The 16,905-nt window shown below is 35.6% G+C and overlaps 1 protein-coding gene across 2 annotated transcripts in view; it reads left to right on the forward strand.

Annotated features, from left to right (window-relative positions):
• TRAPPC10 (trafficking protein particle complex subunit 10) overlaps positions 1 to 16,905 on the forward strand; it is a 130,140-nt gene that overhangs the window by 58,424 nt on the left and 54,811 nt on the right. For both annotated transcript variants that reach the window (XM_007493215.3, XM_007493216.2), the window contains 3 exons: positions 5,585 to 5,780; positions 11,420 to 11,531; positions 12,668 to 12,915. In XM_007493215.3, the coding sequence (XP_007493277.2) occupies positions 5,585 to 5,780; positions 11,420 to 11,531; positions 12,668 to 12,915 (556 nt within the window). The remainder of the gene's footprint in view (positions 1 to 5,584; positions 5,781 to 11,419; positions 11,532 to 12,667; positions 12,916 to 16,905) is intronic.

The following is a 16,905-nucleotide window of genomic DNA, read 5'->3' on the forward strand; positions in this document are numbered from 1 at the left end:
GAATTAATGAAAGAGAGAGAGAGAGAGAAGAGGAAATAATGAGAAAAGGGCTAGGCCAGCCTAGGCCAGCCTAGGCTTAAGCTTTAAGAGAGAGATCAGTCAGTCTTTAATCCACTCACCACAAGATTTGTCCCAAGCAAGATTCTAGTGTTCAGAGAGACCCACCAGTTCAGCTCCTCAGCTCCACTAAGTTCAGCCACAGAGCCCTTCAATTCAGCTTTGGCAAGCTGCCCTCCAGAGGCCTTTCTGACCTCATTTTAAAGAGAATTTTCTCCTATGTCACCTCCCCTAAGTTCTCACATCTACCAATCACAGTAGACATTTTCACAGGACTGACCAGTCTTCATTCACATCTTCTTTAGTTCTCAACTTATTTGGGTAGACTAAAACTTCTGAGTAAGTTCACACCTCTTTGCCCCTTGCAAGTTTGCAAGTTGCCTGACCTTTTAGTGATTAATTTGACCTTCATAGGTACTTAGCACCCTTTTGTATTAGATCTAAAAATAGACCTAGCTTAAGGGCTTTTGCCTCACTATAAGTATAGTTTACAACTTTATCTTCCCCTAAAGTATGCTTAAGTATGGGAGGAGTAAGGTTAGAGTTCTCACATTCCTGATCAAGTACTTTCATTGTTTAAAATGGGGAATGGTCTTAACCAAATTTTCTAAGGTAGAGTCTGAGAATTTTTAACATTCACAAGTCTGAGAAATTTTAAGATTCACAAGTTGAATACTTAATTATATGCTTTTATATAGATTTATGAGTTTCCCTCTGTATACTAGTATTTTGTCTTTAATAAAAGTATAATCTCTTAAGGGGCAGATAGATATCACATTTTATTCCTTTTTCTTTTTTAATAAAATATTTCATAGTAAGGGGGGAAAGTTGGTGTTTAATAAACTCTTGATTTTTATTTGTGTATTTTTTTTTTATCAGAAACAAAATTAGATTTGTATCTGGTCATCTCCTTCATTTAAATTATAGTGGTTCAAAGGTAAATTTGAAGCTGTGTAAGAAAAAATTTTCCTACTTATACTCTAGATCTCTGAAGAGATGTGAAGAAGGGAAAGAAGTCTGGGAAGGTGGGGTGGAGGGGTTGGAATGTGATTGGGAATAAATACTATGAATGATTGTATTCCAGAGCCAGAGAGTGAAAATTCACTTTGACTAGAAGAGCTGCATGCTTGTTGATTGATGACCAACATTGTTTTAGGACTAGTTTGATATGTTTAGGATGAATTAGAAGAAGCAAAAAATAAGACCATTAGGGCAGAGATGTGGAACTTGCTTCTGTGAGGATGGTCTGCAAAACTCCTGAATATGGCCTAAGGCAAATTAAAATGTCATTGGAAAAATTAAGAAACTTGATAGAATTTTAGAAAAGTTGTTGTCCTGGATAAAATTGAATGAGAATAGAAAAATAATATGCCTTTTCCTCAGTTGCACATGGTACCTTCGTGAGAATTGATCATATATTAGGTCATTAAAAACCTCACAAATGTAGAAAAGCCGAAAAATTAAGTGTACCCATTTTGGACCATGAAGCAACAAAAACTACATTCAACAAAAGGCCATGTAAGCATAGATTTAAAATTAATTGGAAACTGGACCAGCTAGGTTCCTCAGTAGATAAAGCACCAGGCCTGGAGTTGGGGTTCAGATGTGGCCTCAGACCCTTTATAGTGTATGATCGTAGGCAAAACACTTTAACCCTGTTTACCTAGCCCTTGCTCTTCTTTCTTAAATTATTAGTCAGACAGAAAGTAAGGGTTTTAAAAAATTGTTGGAAACTAAATAATCTAATCCCCAAAAATAAATGAGTCCAAGAACAAAACAGAATTTATCATTAATTTCAATAAAAATAATGAGACAGCATACCAAAATTCATAGGAAGCAGCCAAAGCAGTACTTAGGGGAAATTTTATATCTCTAAATGCTTACATCAATGAAAAAGACAAAAGAACAAATCAGTGAATTAGACATGCAATAAAAATCCTAGAAAAGGAACAAATTGAAAATCCCTAATTAGATACTTATAATAGAAATCCTGAAAATCAAAGGAATGATTAATAAAATTAAAAGTGAAAAAAATTGAACCAGTAATTAAAACTTTTATGAAAAAAAACACCAATAATTGACCACATGAGCAACAAAAACAACAAAAATCATATGATTATCTCAGTAGTTAACAGAAAAACCCTTTAAAATAAGCCCACAGCATTTCTATATATTACCAGTAAAGTCCAGCAAGAAGAGATAAAAAGAAATTCCATTTAAAATAACTGCAGATTGATAATATATGTTTAACCTGGATTGAATTGCCTGTCAGCATTGGGAGTGAGAAGAGGAAGAGAAAGGACAGAGATAAGACCAATCATGTAACTTAGGAAAAATTGCGTGGAAATTTGTTATGACATATAATTGGTAAAAAAAAAAGTTTAAAAAAATTTAATAAATTAACTGCTATTCATGTAAAATTTAGATTGTGTACTGCCTCAGGGAGGAGTAGAAGTCGGGGAGAGAAAAATTATTCTTCTGTTAAATTTAGTTTTTATATGTAATTGGGGGAATATTAAAAAAAAAAACTATCACTGCCTAAGTATTTAGAATGAATAACACCACCACCATTTAAAAAAATAAAATAAAATAACTGCTGACAATATAAAATGCTTGGGAGCCAAGATAAACCCAAGAGTTAAATGAACACACTTTTCACACAAATAAAGATATGTAAACAACAAGAGTTGATATTTAGATAGAGTTAATATTGTTCATGGATAAGCCAAGACTAATAATAAAAATGACAATTCTACCTAAACAAACTCATTCAATGCCTTACCAAATTACCAAAGAACTATTTTATAGAGCTAGACAAAGTAAATTATATACCCGTTTTGATCTTATCTTTATATATGATGAGATATTGGCATATATCTACTTTCTGCCAAACTGCTTTCTGTTTTCTCAGGAATTTTTATCACATAGTGAATTCTAAGATTAGATCTTTGAGTTTATCAAACACTAGATTACTATGGTCATTTGCTACTACTTGGTGTGTACCTAATCTGTTCCACTGGTCTTCCACTGTATTTCTTAGCCAGGACCAGATTGTTTTGATGATGTCCACTTTGTAATATAATTTGAAATGTGATACTGCTAGACCACCTGCCTTCATGTGTATTTTCCATTGATGTCCTTGATATTCTTAACCTATTCTTCCAGATGAATTTCATTATTCTTTTTTCTAGCTCTATAAAATAATTTGTTAGTAGTTTGTTGTGTCCTAAAAAACAGGTAAAAGAAATGGATGAGAATAGTTTGTTCTAACTGCCATGAAGGTAGGGGAAGTAGGCACTTGAGCACTTAAGAGTTTGGTTAGACATCAGAGAAGTCAATATTATCCACTGCATTCCGGGCAGTCACCAGTCGTCTTGACTTTTGCCAGTGGACTTCAGTAAGTCTGGGGAAGCCTTCACATGTTGGGGATAGACATTTCCCTGACTCACTGACTGGCTTGAGGCCTGTTGGTTCCTCTCAACCTGCTTTTGCTCACCTGCTGAGATTTTCTATGAGTGTGACTGCTAGGCATGCTACAGTTTTTCAGACCCACAGGTGAGAACTGGATGCCAGCGGGGAACCAAAGGAGGAAGGCATCCGTGCCTGCTTGGTAAGCCCTGACCCCAGAGGTACTAGTCTTCTGTGATCAACCTCTACAGGAGTAGCACTCTGGCCATTGATGGCAGTAGGGAGACAAAGTCAGAAAATACCACAGACCCATTTTAGGCTGCATGTAGATACCTGTTTTCCTGGGGTTTGGCTGTATCTCTTGCTCTGGTCCTGATTTCCCCAGAAACTTGGCTGGTATTAGTGGCATGCTTGGCCTCAGTACCTCTGGCTTGCTGCTGGCCTTTCTCTTCTTGACAGTGTGGATGGCATGTCCTGTCTGCTCCCTGGCTGGTATTCTGGATTTGCCCATTTAGCCTGAGCTGTGGTATTGGGCATTGGCTCAAAGACTGCCCCCACTTTGTTGGGATTTCCCCTGGTAGATGTGGTATATCTTTTTGTACAGAAATATTTATAGCAACTCTGTGGTAACAAAGAATTAGAAATTGAGAGGAAGCCAATCAATTGGGGAATGGCTAAGCAAGCTATGTTATGATTATGCTGAAATACAATTATGCTATAAGAAAGGATGGAGGGGATATATTTTAAAAAGTTGACTTATGTGACCTGATACAAAGTGAAATGAGCAGAACCAGAACATTGTACTTAGTGGGAGTACTATTGAATCAATGATCAGCTGGGAAAGACTTCTCTATTCTTATCATGATGATTCAAGGGAGTCTTGAAGGACTCATGAAAAATACTATCCACCTCCAGTTAGAGAATTGGTAAAATCTTGAGTGCAGATTGAAGCATATTTTTTTCACTTTGTTTTTCTTGCTTTTCTTTTTGCAACATGCCTAATATGTAAATTTGTTTTTCATGATTTTACATGTATCATTGGTATCACATTGCTTTTTCAATGGATGGGGGAGTGCAAAAGGAAGGAAAGAATTCAGAATTCAAAAATTTGTAAAGGCGAATTTAAAAAATAAATGTCTTTTTTTAAAAAGGAAAAGAAAAAATCTTACTGAGAAATATTTAACAAAATAAAATTTTAAAAATACAACATGATGTTAATTTGTGATTTTCCAAGTTAATCTCTACCACACCTCTTCTACTGTACTCCCTGTCAATTTGATTTAGGAATAATTTGGAAAGGAATTTTATCTGTTTTAACCTGGAAAAACACAGAACCACCAAAGCAATTAGAAAGAACACATCTTTGATCAGGACAAGGGAGACAGTGCTCTTGTGACCACCACACAGAGTTATGTGCACACACCCAACACCACCACACTGAACTAAGCTCTGAGACTCTGGGAACAGTGTCTCTGGGGAAATGCACCTCATATGGGATTTTCCGTCTTGGGAATTTCTATTGAACTAAAGAACTTGAGGTCTTATATATACGCATTAGGGATTATAGGAAAGGAAGGCCAACTGATCGGCTACAGGATTCTAGCCAGAGATTGGAATTAGGAGAAGCCTAGATCTAATATAAAAACTAGGAAAACCAGAGTACAAAGGGTACTTTTTTGGCTTGACCTCATCTGCCAATCCTTTCTAAAGCAATCAAAATGTGCTTGAGTCTGGGATAAAAGGAGTTTCTTGAAGACTGCCTCTCAGGGACAAGGGTCAATTTGGAGTTTCATAAAACCAAGCTGTCACCAAACATGCCCTGTAGATAGAGGAAAGGACTTAACACATTGGTCATATATAACACATTTTGAACTTTTATTTAAGATCGTAAATTAAGCATTAATTATCAAAATTTGGTTTTTGTTCTATTATATGTAATAGGCTGTCACCATGCTGGAGGGAAAAGTTATTGTCTTACTTGAGCCAAGTTATTTTTTTCTATAACATTCAAAAAAATTAAATTGTTTGGAAAATATGATAAATTCTGCCAAATTTAAGGAAAAATGATTCTCAAACATTGTTATTCTTTCTCTAAAATGATCTCTTCATATCTTTGCAGGTGTGTGGTACTCTGTGACCCTTTGAAGGATTCTTCCCGTACTCAGGAATCCTGGAATGCCTTCCTGACCAAACTCAGGACTTTGCTTCTTATGTCTTTTACCAAAAACTTAGGCAAGTTTGAAGATGACATGAGGACTTTAAGAGAGAAGAGGACTGAACCAGGATGGAGCTTTTGTGAATATTTCATGGTTCAGGTACTTGACCAAACACTGAATCAACTTTTTCTTGTTTGGTTCCCTGGTAATTATTACTTTTATTAGTTTTTTATTTGTTTTTTAAACCAGAGATTTGTAGTAAGAGTAGCAAGAATAGTAGACATCCTTATTTCTTGCTTGTAAAGCAAGATTAGAGGTAATATCTTAGGGAGCTATATCCTTAGTTTCTCTGTTGCTTTACTACTTGCATCCTAAATTTACTTTGAAATACTTTGAACTCAGAGTAACCTTGGGATTTTGTTATATAGTTTTTGATTCTCAGGGGCCTTTTGGTTATTAATACACTTATGGGAATCCAGATTATCTTGTTTCAAATCTTAGGCATGTTCTTTGCAAAGTACTAAACTGCTTCCTACTATTAAGATATTTCAGTTCTTTTAAAATATATTAGTCATGGTACTAGTAAAATGTAGACAGCGGATTAAGAAATTAGAAAATTTCCTGTCAGAATCAGCCTAAAATGAATTAAAGCCAACTTTCCATTTCCCATAATTAATAATATATTGCTGTCCTGTGACTCAAATGCAAATGTTATATAAGTACTAACTGCTATTATCATTATCACATTATTTTTCTTCCATTAATGCTTGTTGATTTTAGAGTTAAACTAGTTGCTTTGGATTTAAATCATGTTGCTCCAGCACAGTTCATTGTCTTTTGTTAATTTCAACAAATGTTTTGACTTAAATACTTATTATCTCATAAAGACAGGAGAAGGATAATATTTGTTGGGTTTTAGTTTGAAAGACATTCATAGTGTTCTAGGATTTGGATTTAGAAGAGACCTAGAATTAGATTTGAAGAATGATGAGCTTTTTGATCACTCATGAAGAAAAATTATATATATTCTCCCCACTATGTCTCAATTGAAAAGGTCAATTTACTACTTGGCTCAACTTGCTTTTGAGTCACATCAATTCCTGGAAGTGGAAAATAGATTTTAATTCATTTAAAACTGATTCTGATAGGGAACTTTATAATTTCTTAATCCTATGTTGCAAGGACTAATTATGGCTGGACTGAATATTTGAGAGTTGGTCGCCAGGGATTTAATTACTAAATCCCAATAAATTACTCAAGTCAGAATGACTTTTATGGTAGTTTATTTACAAATAGAGAGAAGAAATTAAGGAAATAAGAGAGAGAGATAGCTGCTCCAGCCTGGTCTGAACCAGGCAGGAATTCAGAGGCCCCAGCAAGGTTTGTGTGTGTGTGGGGGGGGGGGGGGGAGGGACGAACAGAGGATTAAATTTAACATGACTTCCAGCCACCGAGGCCTCCTCCAAGATGAGGGGCCTCTCCAGAGGCTGGTGTCTCCAGAAAGCCAAGGAAAGGGAGTTGACCTTTTCACTCACCATGTGACAGTCTAAGTCTAATCTCAAGCCTGAGCTCCTCCACCATCAAGTTCCAAGGCGAAGACACTCTCACAGGAAGTGACCACGAAATTTAAAGGCACTTCTTTGGGTCACTTCCTGTACCTTTCATGTACCAGTGGTGGCTTAAACTTGGCTTTGGCCTTCCCAGGGGGTAGTCAGTTGTTTCTGATTTGTTACTTGCTAGCACACGTGGGTCATAGACCCCCCTCCTCCCCCAGCCAAATCCTTAATTGGGGGTGTTTACATTCCTGGTGACTGAAATTCTAAAGAAGAAATAGGGTAGAGTTCATCTCAATTTCACACTGTCCACATTTTAGTGGTACCGTGGTTGATATGACGTTTTAAGAGAACTGGAATATCTTTATAGTGGGAAGCAGTGTGATACTTTGGAAAGAACATGCATAAGATTTGAAACTGGATGACCTGTATCTGAATTCTGCTTCTGCCATTTACTGTCTTGGTGACTTTTCATAGGCACAAAGATGAGTCATATACATGTTCTTGCTCACCTCAATGTCTGTCTTTTGTAAAATGAAAGCATTGATTTAGGTGAGCTCTGAGGTGTCCCTTCTAACTCTTATCTGTTATTTTATGAATATATTGCTTATTGCTCATTCTATTGAAGACCTCTTAGGTTGATTTTCTTCTTCCTCTTTTAAGTTTCATTATGTTTACTTGCAGTAATCAATTTTTATGTAAATGTATGCCTTTTGTTTTCATATCACCATTTATGACTGTGCCTTTTCCCTAGTTTCCCCTACTCAGTATACAAAATTTAAAAAATTTTAAGTCTAGCCAGTTGACAAATCTTTTGTAAGACATAAATTATAAGAAAAATTACTACTAATCTCTGGTTTAAAAAACTTAAAAGTAATAATTACATTACTCTCATGTTCAAATAAAATCAGCAAGGCACATTTTATTTTCTCTTCTGGGGTCACACTTGATAATTACAATGTGTCAATTACATTTTATTCTTCTGTTTATGTTGTAGTTCTTGTATATATTATTTCCTAGTTTCAGTTACTTCGTCATGTCACAGTATTATTTCTTGACACATATTACCTTTTGTTTAGCCATTCCTCAGATTGATGGGTAGCTATTTTATTTACTTTACTACCACAAGAAATATACTGTGAACACTTGTCACATGCAAGATCTTTCTTTGTCTTCAATTTCCTCAGAATATATGCTTAGCATTAGAATCTCTTGAGTCATTTTAGCCTTTTTTAAACATAATTACTTTACAGAATAGTTGGATTCTTTCTTAGATCCACCAATGATATATCAATATGCCTGTCTTTTTCCAACATTTATCATTTCCTTCTTTTCAGGTTTACTTGATTTGATATGAACATAAAACTATTTTTACATTTCTCATCTTTGTTATTTGGAGCCGTCTTTCATATGATTGTTAATAATTTATAATATTTCTGTTGTTCATAGCCTTTCAAAATTCAACTATTGCAGAATAGCGCTTTGTCTTAAATATTAACTATCTGTATATATATATCATTGTTTTACTCCTGTAAAAATTATTGTTTCATGAAATCACTTACTTTATCTTTTTGATCTTTTATTTTTTTAATTAAGAATTCTTGTCATGGTTGTTAAAGATATTTCCAGATATTTTCTTTATTGTATGGAGTGGAAATTGAGGGGAGTTTGAAAATTGCAAGATTTACCCTCTTTAGCCACTATTCAAGAAAACCTGGGAAGCCTTTTCAAATGAAACATTTTATTGAGAGGGAAAAGCCAGGCCCAAATATAAAAAGCTCCAAAAGCAAAAAACCTCCAACTTACAGAAACATCCTTATTTATAGGAAAATGCAGCCTTCTGGCACATTCACCCTTGTCAGGTCCTGACGGAGGTATCCTCCAAATCAACCTCCTCTAGCTAATGGTCAAGGGTCAGAATCAGACCCCAGTCTGCATACAAACATTCAGGGTGCAGGACTGATTGGGAGTGCCATCCAGAGCCTCCTGCCCACCTGGTCTCCTGGGCAGGCATCTCCCACCCCCAATGCAAATTGCACCGGCAGGGTCAGCAAGAGGTAAGGGGGGGCCAAGAGTGCAAATTAAAGTGACCAAGGGTTAAACTGAGGAACGGTGTTCTAGAACAGGGAAGAGGCCACTAGCCTGGCCTCTGGTCCATAAAACCTATTCCTACATTACTAGACTACAGTTTTGAACATTTCTAAAGTACAAACTCAAAAGACATTCCAAAACACATAAGTTGTTTGTCTCACTCAGACCAAAGGTAATTAAGAGGCTGTTGTATTCTTTTTTAATTAAGTTTAATTAATTAATTTAGGTTATTTTTCCGTGGTTACATGATTCATGTTCTTTCCCTCCCTTCCTCCCATCTCCATCCCATATAGGCTGTTGTATTCTAAATAGAATGGGACAATGTTGTCCTGCAAGGGATTCTGTTTTAGAGAGACCAGCTTTACCTAGCTCTTTCTGAGTTCCTGGACATATACATTTTGGAGATATTAACATTGCTGATATATTTGAGAATAACACATTAATTTCTCATTCCACACATTGATGATGTGACTTTATAAGAGCCTTAGCTCTAAGGTTACCTCATATCTTAAATGTATGTATTGTTTGGAAGCGGAAGAGAGGGGACAATTAGGAGGCCCAGTGGATAGAGTGCTGGGACTAAAGACTGGAGTCAAGAAGACTCATCTTTATGAATTCAAAGCTGACCTCAGACACTTACTAGCTATGTGACTCTGGACAAGTCACTTAACCCTATTTATATTTTTATTTTAATATGTACACACACACACACACACATACACACACACACACACACACACACACACACACACACACACACACGACAGTTTTTCCATCTTAAAATTTCTCGAGTTTATACCCAGGCTATGTTTTCTTTTGTGTCTTTACTTATAGGTATTTTGGAGACATTCTGTTCTTCTGAGTTTGTCTTGTCACCAAAATAGCTCTTTATGGTGGGATTTTTTTTTTAACTAATTCTTTCTTTTTTAAAACCTTATTTTTGTAATCCATTTCTTGACTTTAGACTTGATGTTTACTCTGGGCTCTGCATACTTCTTTAGGGGAATTCTGAGCTGTTTCTATTGTTGTTTTACCTGAGGTATTGAGTTTTGATATTCCTGTATCTCAGGGGCACCTTACCACTCTGTTCATGCTGGGAATCTGCATACAGTCTATCGATATTACCAGAGTAGTGTGATTAATTAAGATTAACCCTTAATCTACTGTACTTCTATATTTACCACATTTAAAGAAAGTGAATTTTATTGATATGTTTTGTTTTTACATTGCAAAAATGCTTCCCATTTCCCATATCCTATCTCCCAGATACATTTCCTACAACTGATTTTTTTAAAAAGAAAAAACAATAACAAATCTGATAAATACCTTGAAAACAGTCTGAAAATAGATGTATACAGTATTCCATACCTGTGGACCTCTTCCCTGTGAAAAGGAATGAGACCCATTGTTCTCTTACAGCTTTTCTTTAGGGCCATTCTTTTATTTACAATTTTATGCCTTTCACTTGTCTTTTTTGTTGTATGTGTGTGGTTCTTTCCATTTATGTTGTATCTTGTTTATATTAGTTTCTTCACTCTGCACAGATTTCCATGCTTCTCTGTATTCGTACTTTTCAACATGTATCAGGTAGTTTGATGATAACTGCTCTGTAATAGAATTTGAGAACTGGTACTGGTAGGTAGATCCCCTTCCTCCTCCCTTTTTTTTTTATATTTCCCTTGAGATGTTTGAACTTTTGTTCCTTGAGAATAATTCTGGTTTGTTTAGGTCTATTAAATGACTCCTTGGTAATTTGACGGGCATAGTACAATATTTTCAGTCTTAAAACTTTAAAAACATTTCATAAATATACAAAAACCTTAATTTAACTATTTCTTATCTAACTTTAGTCTTTGTTGCTTAATAATGGCATGGAATAATCAGCAAACCAGAATAAGTATCCACATCGATTTTAGGGCATAAAGGAATCATTAGACCAAGTCTTATGAGATTAATCATCTATCATATGGGGAAATACTTGTCCATTTTAATGTCCATAAGTCTGTGGTGACACCCAGATAGTGCAGGTCTTTACCATAGGCAAACAGTTTTCCTCTAAATGATTGTTTTTGTTAGAAGTGACTTTATATGTTGTACATATAAATAGCTATGTGTGTATCATGTATATTTTTTATTTTTTTCCTTTATAAACAGGAAGAACTTGCCTTTGTCTTTGAGATGCTACAGCAATTTGAAGATGCCTTGGTGCAATATGATGAATTGGATGCCCTTTTCTCTCAATATGTTGTTAACTTTGGTGCAGGTGGTAAGTAGTGAGTAATAGTTGTACCCTTTTATCTGTACTGGAAAAACCAAGAGTAAAAAATGCAATTATGCAAGTACATATGGTAGATTAATTTTCATTTTCTTTCACTAGAAATTATAAAATCATACTTATGGTTAAAAATCCATTTGGGTATGTGTATAAAGTGAGAGAAATTCTTTAAATCATTCTCTTACCCTTCTTGAATTATGATATAGTATTGAACCAGAGTCTGTGACCTTTTGGAGGGAATGTCTGGGCCTTATTTGATCACAATTTATATTCATAGTATCAGGGATGGCTCAATCCAGGATCTGGCAAAGTTTTAGTGCCTCCAAAGCAATTTAATCTAGTCTGAAATCTGATTGCTGGTTTGCGTTTTGTAAGATCCATTTTGGGTCTGGGTGACACAATGATAGACTTGGCTCTGGTAGGAATCCTGTAGACTTTGGCTGCCCTCAGCCTCTTTCAGGAAACCTTTCTTTAGGTTTTAAATGATAGAACTACACGCTTCCCCTTGGTTTGAGCTTCCTTCCCTGTTTCCTTCCCTCAGCAACAGGCCTAAGACTAGTCTCGCAGCTAATTCCCAGCACTTGCCCAAGTATTAGAACCACACAACTGCTACATGATTCGGTTCTGTCTATTTGCTTTTCAGCTGCATATTGCTGCCCCTAAACACATCCCTCTCCTGTAATATTTATAGAGTAAGTGGCAGAAAGTCCAGAACTTGTTTTAGTTTCCTTTCCACACTCCTAAGTCCCCACTTGGCCTACAAAGTGTAGTTCTGGGGTCAGAGCTACAAAGCTCCCTTTTGTTCCTCTTCTCTGTACATCAGGCCTCATTCCTGCATTCCTCCTGTAACTGCTTCTTGCCATAGTAAATTGAGTCACCTAACTTAAGGCCTTGCACCTCCTTTTCCTGGTCAGGTCCCCAATACTCTATCTCTATTCTTATGCTGACATGTTTTAGAAAAATGACTTGTAGTATTTTCTTGGGTTTCTTATTCCTGATGTGGTTCTTTGTAGGTCTTTAGTAGAGTAATTATGGGGGATAGCTGCCACATTGCTTCTTCCTCCTCTGCTGTCTTTGCTGTCCAGTAAGACAAACTAACCCATAATTGGTTCCTTATGTTTATTTAGATGGTGCAAACTGGCTGACTTTTTTCTGTCAGTCAGTGAAGAGCTGGAATGGATTGATTCTCCGAAAGCCAATAGATATGGAGAAACGGGAATTGATACAGACTCAAGAAGCTACACTGTTAGATCTTCGAAGTTATTTGTTTTCTCGACAATGTACATTGCTCATCTTTTTACAGAGACCATGGGAGGTATCTCAGCGTGCACTAGAACTCCTTCACAATTGTGTGCAGGAGCTCAAACTACTAGAAGTGAGTATAATATCCAATTTTCTATTTTAGTCATTTCTTTTTTTAATTTTTAAAATTACATTATAGAAACAATTTTTGACAATTATTATCTTGACATTCTGTGATTTAGATTCCCCAACTCCCACCCCCACCTGAGGTAGTGAATAGTCTGATGTAGGTCACTGCTATCATGCAACACATATTTCCATATTCTTCAAGTCAAATTTTTTACAATTTCTTGGTGAATAATAAACAGTTTTGTACTGTTACATCCAAGATATTAAACTACTTGTGCTTGTCAGAGACATGTTGTTCCACAGGTCTATATTTTAAATGAGAGGGGTGTTATTTTTTTCATCTTTTGGTGTGATGATGTTCACAAATGACATTTAAAGCCAGACTTTTCATTGGGTATCTTTTTATCAGAGGTTCTTAACATAGGTTTACAAACTTATGTTTTTATCATTGTTTTGAGATATTTTGATAACTGTATTTCAATGTGATTGGTTTCCTTTGTAATACTATGTATTTTATGTATTTAAATACATTATACTGGGAAGGGATCCAGTGGGTTCGTTGTACTGCTAGAGAGCTTTCATGACACAAAAAAGGTCGTTGTATTTTGTAATAATTAAATGAATATTTCTACCCTGATATATGTATATATTTTATAAAGTTTATTGAAAGGGTAGACAATGTTCCTATAAGTATCCTGACCATGTGGTACCTTCCCTGCCAGGCTCTTCCTCATTCCCCCTCACATGCCTGCTCTGCATCTTCTCCGTTCTCCCTGTCAATTCTGTGGTTCTCTCATGGCTCTCTTCCTGGTTCTGCCCCAAATCTTAACTTTTATTGACTACAGAACTTACACCAAGGCAATCCTGGCGCAACTATGGTATGTCAGGAATGTTTGATAGACAGGAAAAGTTACTCAGGAGGGGGAAGGGATAAACTTCCTTGACACAATTTCACTCCATTCTGCTCCATAATTAGCTTTATTAAATCTAGCCATTTTACTTCCCTGCTCTGTAAGCTTATAGTGGCTGCATATTGCATAAATGAGTCCCTATAATTTAAAGCCTTTCATAATAAAGCTCTAGCTTTTTTTTCCCCTACACTATGTAATGATTAAATTTGGGGGAAATTGAGGCAGGTAGAAATTAATTTCTCACTGGAAGGAGTTATATTTTTTAGAGGTTTATTAAAGGTTAAGGATTAAAGAAAATACAGAATAAGAAAGCACGTGTCTAGGCCCAGAGAGGCCTAGAACACCTCACCTACATTATGAAAAAGACACGTCTGCTTGGAAGCAGCAACAGGAAAGCAGAGAGACCCCGCCGTAGGCGGAGACCCTTTAAATAATCATTTGCTCTCAGCCCAGGTGAGAATTCAGTGAGATTACAAAGCATTCTGGGGAAGTGGAGCAAGGACTTCTGGGGATTGAAATCCTGGATTCAAATCTCCATTTTTACATTTCCTTGTGTGATCATTTTTGGAAAAAAGAAATTTTTTTCCCCAAAAGGATCATGAAAACCTAATCAACTCAAGGATTACAATAATTCTAGGATAAGAGAAAAAAAAAGAACAAAACCAATAATTGCTGGACTCATTGCCAAAAAGCCATTTGGGGGCAGTCCCCTTTGGCATAAAAGTATACATACAAATAAATGTTCAATCAACTATATCCAAAGTTCATTCTTGTGCATCTTGTGGTCTGGAGGATTCTTCATGGTGTCTTCTCCAACAGTTCAGTTTCTGGATTCAGGGAAGTAGCATCTTTCTTTACCTAAAATTCTTCTTAAAAGGAATTTAAACTTTGCAACTTAAAATAATATGTTTTTTTTTTACATTTCCTCGTGTTGTGGGTGATAGAAAAATACAGGATCACTTAGGGATGCATGGCTGAGTTATGAGGTATATGAATCAATTGGCAAGAGAAATTAAAAAGATATCAGAAAAATCCAAATAAACAAGAAAATACTGAATGAAAATATAGACTATCAAAGTCTTATGTGTAAAAATTCTAAGTAAAAGAAAACTAAATCTGTGACAGGTCCTTGAATCAGGGCCTGATTAAAATGATCTAAGCAATGATGCATTTATCAAGTCAATAGCCAGGACTACAGAAAGTTACCACACTATGAAAGACAGAAAAGGGACCAGATTATAGGAGCCAAGATTGAGATACTTGGTAGAATGTGGAACAAGGAAGACCTGCCTTTAACACATGTTAAACAGCTGCAACCTCGAACCCCAAACACGTTCAAGTCCTCTTTGTCTAGGCTCAAAATTATATCAATCCCACCAGGATTGGTTGGTCTCTTTGACATTGTGCTCGATTGGCACTATGCAGTTTAGCTTTGTGCTTCTTTGGCACTGTGCAATGGCTCTTTTGTGTATATCTTGTCCTGGAATCAGACAGAATCATTAAACAAAGTCCCATAATTTATTTTAAATAATTAGTGGCATCATTTTTATAGTCCCAAGCTTTGGGGGCTTGCATTAGCAAGTGTATTTTAAACTTATATTACTGAAAAATCAAAAAGTTAAAAAGAAAATCTTAATACTGGCGACATGTGCTTCAAATATAAAAAGGAGAGAAAAAAATTTAAAAACTGAAATAGCATATTGCACATGCAAGAAAAATATAATAATAAAAGAGCTTTAAAAAAATTAAAAAATGTAGCTTATAATCATCGGCACTCTGTGTCAGCTAAGAAAATATAGAATGCAAGGATTTCTCACCAAAAATGAGATCCATTTCCTCATCATATCTGGCCATTTTCCACTATGAGTAGAAAGCAAATGAATTGAGCAGTAGTACAAATATGTAGATATCAATATCCCCAAAATTCTCAATAGCCCAATTAATTTACAATAACAAACAAACACACAATCTTTTTTACACGAGTTGCTGTATGGTGTTTAAAAGCCTATAAACCAATGTATATTTGTCACAAGTTTTTACAAACAGCAATCTTTCAACCTTGGTGAACATATTTTTAAACAAAGTAAAACTTATTTTGGGTTTAGAACATCAAGAAATCTATATATCATTCTGGTGGAAGTAAAGTAGTGAGCTGAAGAGTTATAAATGAGAGGTGCTCCCTTTTTTGGAGGTTTTTTAGGGATACAAATGCCCCGAGATTAACTGCCCCAACTTCCATTCACATATTTAGAAATGGGGGAAGGTTGGGGGTTATAATTGTATTTCACTTCAGCTACTAGAATAGGCCTTATACCTCGTGTTAGGGGCAGGCAAAATAACCAGAGATTGTTAAAAAATCCAAAAATCATGTTTAAAAAACCCTTAAAATCAATTGATATATGTAGCACATTAAATTTTCCAAAGGTTGTTATACAATTGTAACCAGTTCTGATGAAGTCCATCTATCCTCTATGTAACAATTTACAAAGGCAAAATAGAAAAGCTGTTTTTATATATGGGCTTATTCAATAATATTTGTTCAGCACAGTTATAGGGGAAAAGCCACAGAATATAACAGTAGTTAAAACTTAGTACATTAAAATGATTCAGTGTAACAGAATAATATTGAATGCCTTAATGTATGAATTTAAAATCACAAAGTTAAACCTTAAACAAAGCAATCAGTACAATGCAATAGAATACAGAGATTTGTATAAACCATTGGAGTCTGAAATGCCTTAAAAATAACCTCCAGTCTCTTTAAAGTTCCTTGGGTTATTATCCATTTAGATGTCTATTGTCCAAAGGCAAATTGATATGGGGTAAGCAATGAGGTCCAAGCGATCTGCTCAGGGCCAAGCTGCCATGAAGTGACTTAGGCCATATTCCAACCCAGGGCCTCCTGTCTTTAGGCCTCAGTCCATTGAGACACCAAGCTGCCTACCCAAAGTTAGCTAAAAGGTTGTACAGAGCTGAATTTTTTTCCTGACATGCAGGTAAAGTCAATAAAAGGATCAATGCATTTAAAAGATATCCTTTTAAAATAGCCATGTTTCTAAGTTCCTGCTTGAAGAAACCTTTCT

Source organism: Monodelphis domestica, chromosome 4 (genome assembly GCF_027887165.1).
Source record: "Monodelphis domestica isolate mMonDom1 chromosome 4, mMonDom1.pri, whole genome shotgun sequence".
Taxonomy (NCBI): domain Eukaryota; kingdom Metazoa; phylum Chordata; class Mammalia; order Didelphimorphia; family Didelphidae; genus Monodelphis; species Monodelphis domestica.